Source organism: Cyprinodon variegatus, unplaced genomic scaffold (assembly GCF_000732505.1).
Source record: "Cyprinodon variegatus isolate N-32 unplaced genomic scaffold, C_variegatus-1.0 Scaffold506, whole genome shotgun sequence".
Lineage (NCBI taxonomy): Eukaryota > Metazoa > Chordata > Actinopteri > Cyprinodontiformes > Cyprinodontidae > Cyprinodon > Cyprinodon variegatus.
This window is the reverse complement of record NW_015150959.1, coordinates 46,696-48,685: the sequence shown is the minus strand read 5'-3', so window position 1 is coordinate 48,685 and position 1,990 is coordinate 46,696. Positions and strand designations below refer to the sequence as shown.

The following is a 1,990-nucleotide window of genomic DNA, read 5'->3' as shown; positions in this document are numbered from 1 at the left end:
GTAATATGGCCCAGTACCATTTGGCCCACTATTATCTGGTTTATTGTAATATGGCCCAGTACCATTTGGCCCACTATTATCTGGTTTATTGTAATATGGCCCAGTACCATCTGGTCTATTATCATCTGGCCCAGTATAATCTGGTCTACTATCATCTGGCCCAGTATAATCTGGTCTATTATCATCTGGCCCAGTATAATCTGGTCTATTATCATCTGGCCCAGTATAATCTGGTCTATTATAATCTGGCCCAGTATAATCTGGTCTATTACATATAGTATTGTTGGAAGCAACACTGAGCATTGCACAGTTTGGAGGTCAAAGAGACGGCAAATAAAAAGAATACTGCATGGCATGGAAATACACAACAAAAATAAAATGTGAACTTTTACTTTACCTTAACATAAAATATAAATGGTGACTTTTTTAACAGGACGTTGAATGTTTGTGAACTGTTCTATTAGCTGGTTTTATTTGTCCTTGCATAGTGACTCTCCATCTTGAAACATCTCTATAGGAGAGTAATGACTTCAGGTGGTCATTTTTTTTATTTTTTTTTTGCACTCTAACAAGTTACTCTTTTTGACTGCAGCCTCTCTTCATGTCAGCTGAGACGTCTGGGCCTCCTGATTTGGAGAGGAGCTGCCAGCCAGAAGAAACCCAGATGGAGGGAGATCCTTTGAGAGAAGAGACAGACTGGTCAGAGCATATTGGCAGGAACTGTGTAGTATGTCAGAATGCAGCAGTGAACAGGGTGCTTCTGCCCTGCAGGCATGCCTGTGTGTGTGACAGCTGTATGCTGCACTTTCAACACTGTCCCATTTGCAGGGCCTTTGTCATGGAGTCATTTGCACTTAGAGCAACACGGACATGATGGCTGCTGGCTTGTCGATAGGGGGCACTGGGGTGACATCCATGGGGGAAAATGTGTAGAGTTAGTAGATCACCACAACTATTCTTTTAAAATTCTATGTGCACAAGGACAATTTCTAATTTGTCAGGATTTCTGTTTCAGTTTTTGTTTATTGGTGCTTCATTTTTATGTAGGTTTAGAAACATGTTTTTAGTGAGCATGTATCTATGTTTTAGTTCCTAAGCTTCCATGTGTCTACCTGCTGGTTTTTGATTGGCTACTCTTGTTCCATTATTTTAATTTGATTTTAAATATGTATTAAATATTATGATGAAAATAATTATGCATTTCTCTAAAAGGATGAATATTGGTAACACTGGTCTTTAGACGATTGAACCATTGATCAAACCTTTGTTCAGTTCCAGCAGTCAAACCAGCAGCAGGTAGAGAAAAATAAAAAATTTGGTTCAGTTTAGAATGTGGAAACTAAAATGTGACACACAGCTTGTCAAAGTAGTAAGTGCTAGTGCTCAAAGACGATTGTTAGCATTCGTCCACCATGTCACTGGTGGACAAACAGTATTCCTTTGGAAATCCTCATCTTTTTTGCCCTTGGATAAAGCCTTCCTAAAGCCATTGTACAGAATTATGGCTTGGCAATTGGCTTTCTTCTTTGAAGGTTCATGTCCTCCAGCTGCCTAAATCTAGACCGCTGGAACATAGGACCACTATTCATCATTTGGACATGATTTTCAATTTTTTATTTTAACTTCAAACTGTTTTTTTTTTTTTTTTCCTGCTGTGCTTATCAATGTAGCTTCATCTGGCCTGGTTCTGTTTATCTATGACCCCATCCTGGGCAGAAGCCTGAACATCATCTGTTATAGATGATAGAGTCATCTGCTTAACGGTCTCTTTCCTAGACGGACCCACCTGTGGAGCTAGTTTACCTACTTTAACAGAGTATTTTTAGATCAGTGCTTGTGTTCCTCTTGAATGTCTGCTTCTGTCTCCTTGAACCTCAGTCGGCCTCAGCAGATGGCCGCTCACACTAAGCCTGGTTCTGCTGGAGGTTACAGGCGGTGGCCCCCTCCTGACTGCTCCAGCCTCTGGGACAGGCGGTGGCCCCCTCCTGAC

General features: G+C 41.0%; 1 protein-coding gene across 1 annotated transcript in view; it reads left to right on the top strand.

The window, feature by feature from the left end:
• Positions 1-1,984, top strand: part of cgrrf1 (cell growth regulator with ring finger domain 1) — a 13,513-nt gene extending 11,529 nt beyond the window's left edge. The window contains exon 6 of the mRNA XM_015390615.1: positions 593-1,984. Coding sequence (XP_015246101.1) covers positions 593-874 — 282 coding nt within the window. The 3' untranslated portion in view covers positions 875-1,984. The remainder of the gene's footprint in view (positions 1-592) is intronic.
• The last annotated feature ends 6 nt before the right edge of the window (positions 1,985-1,990 follow it).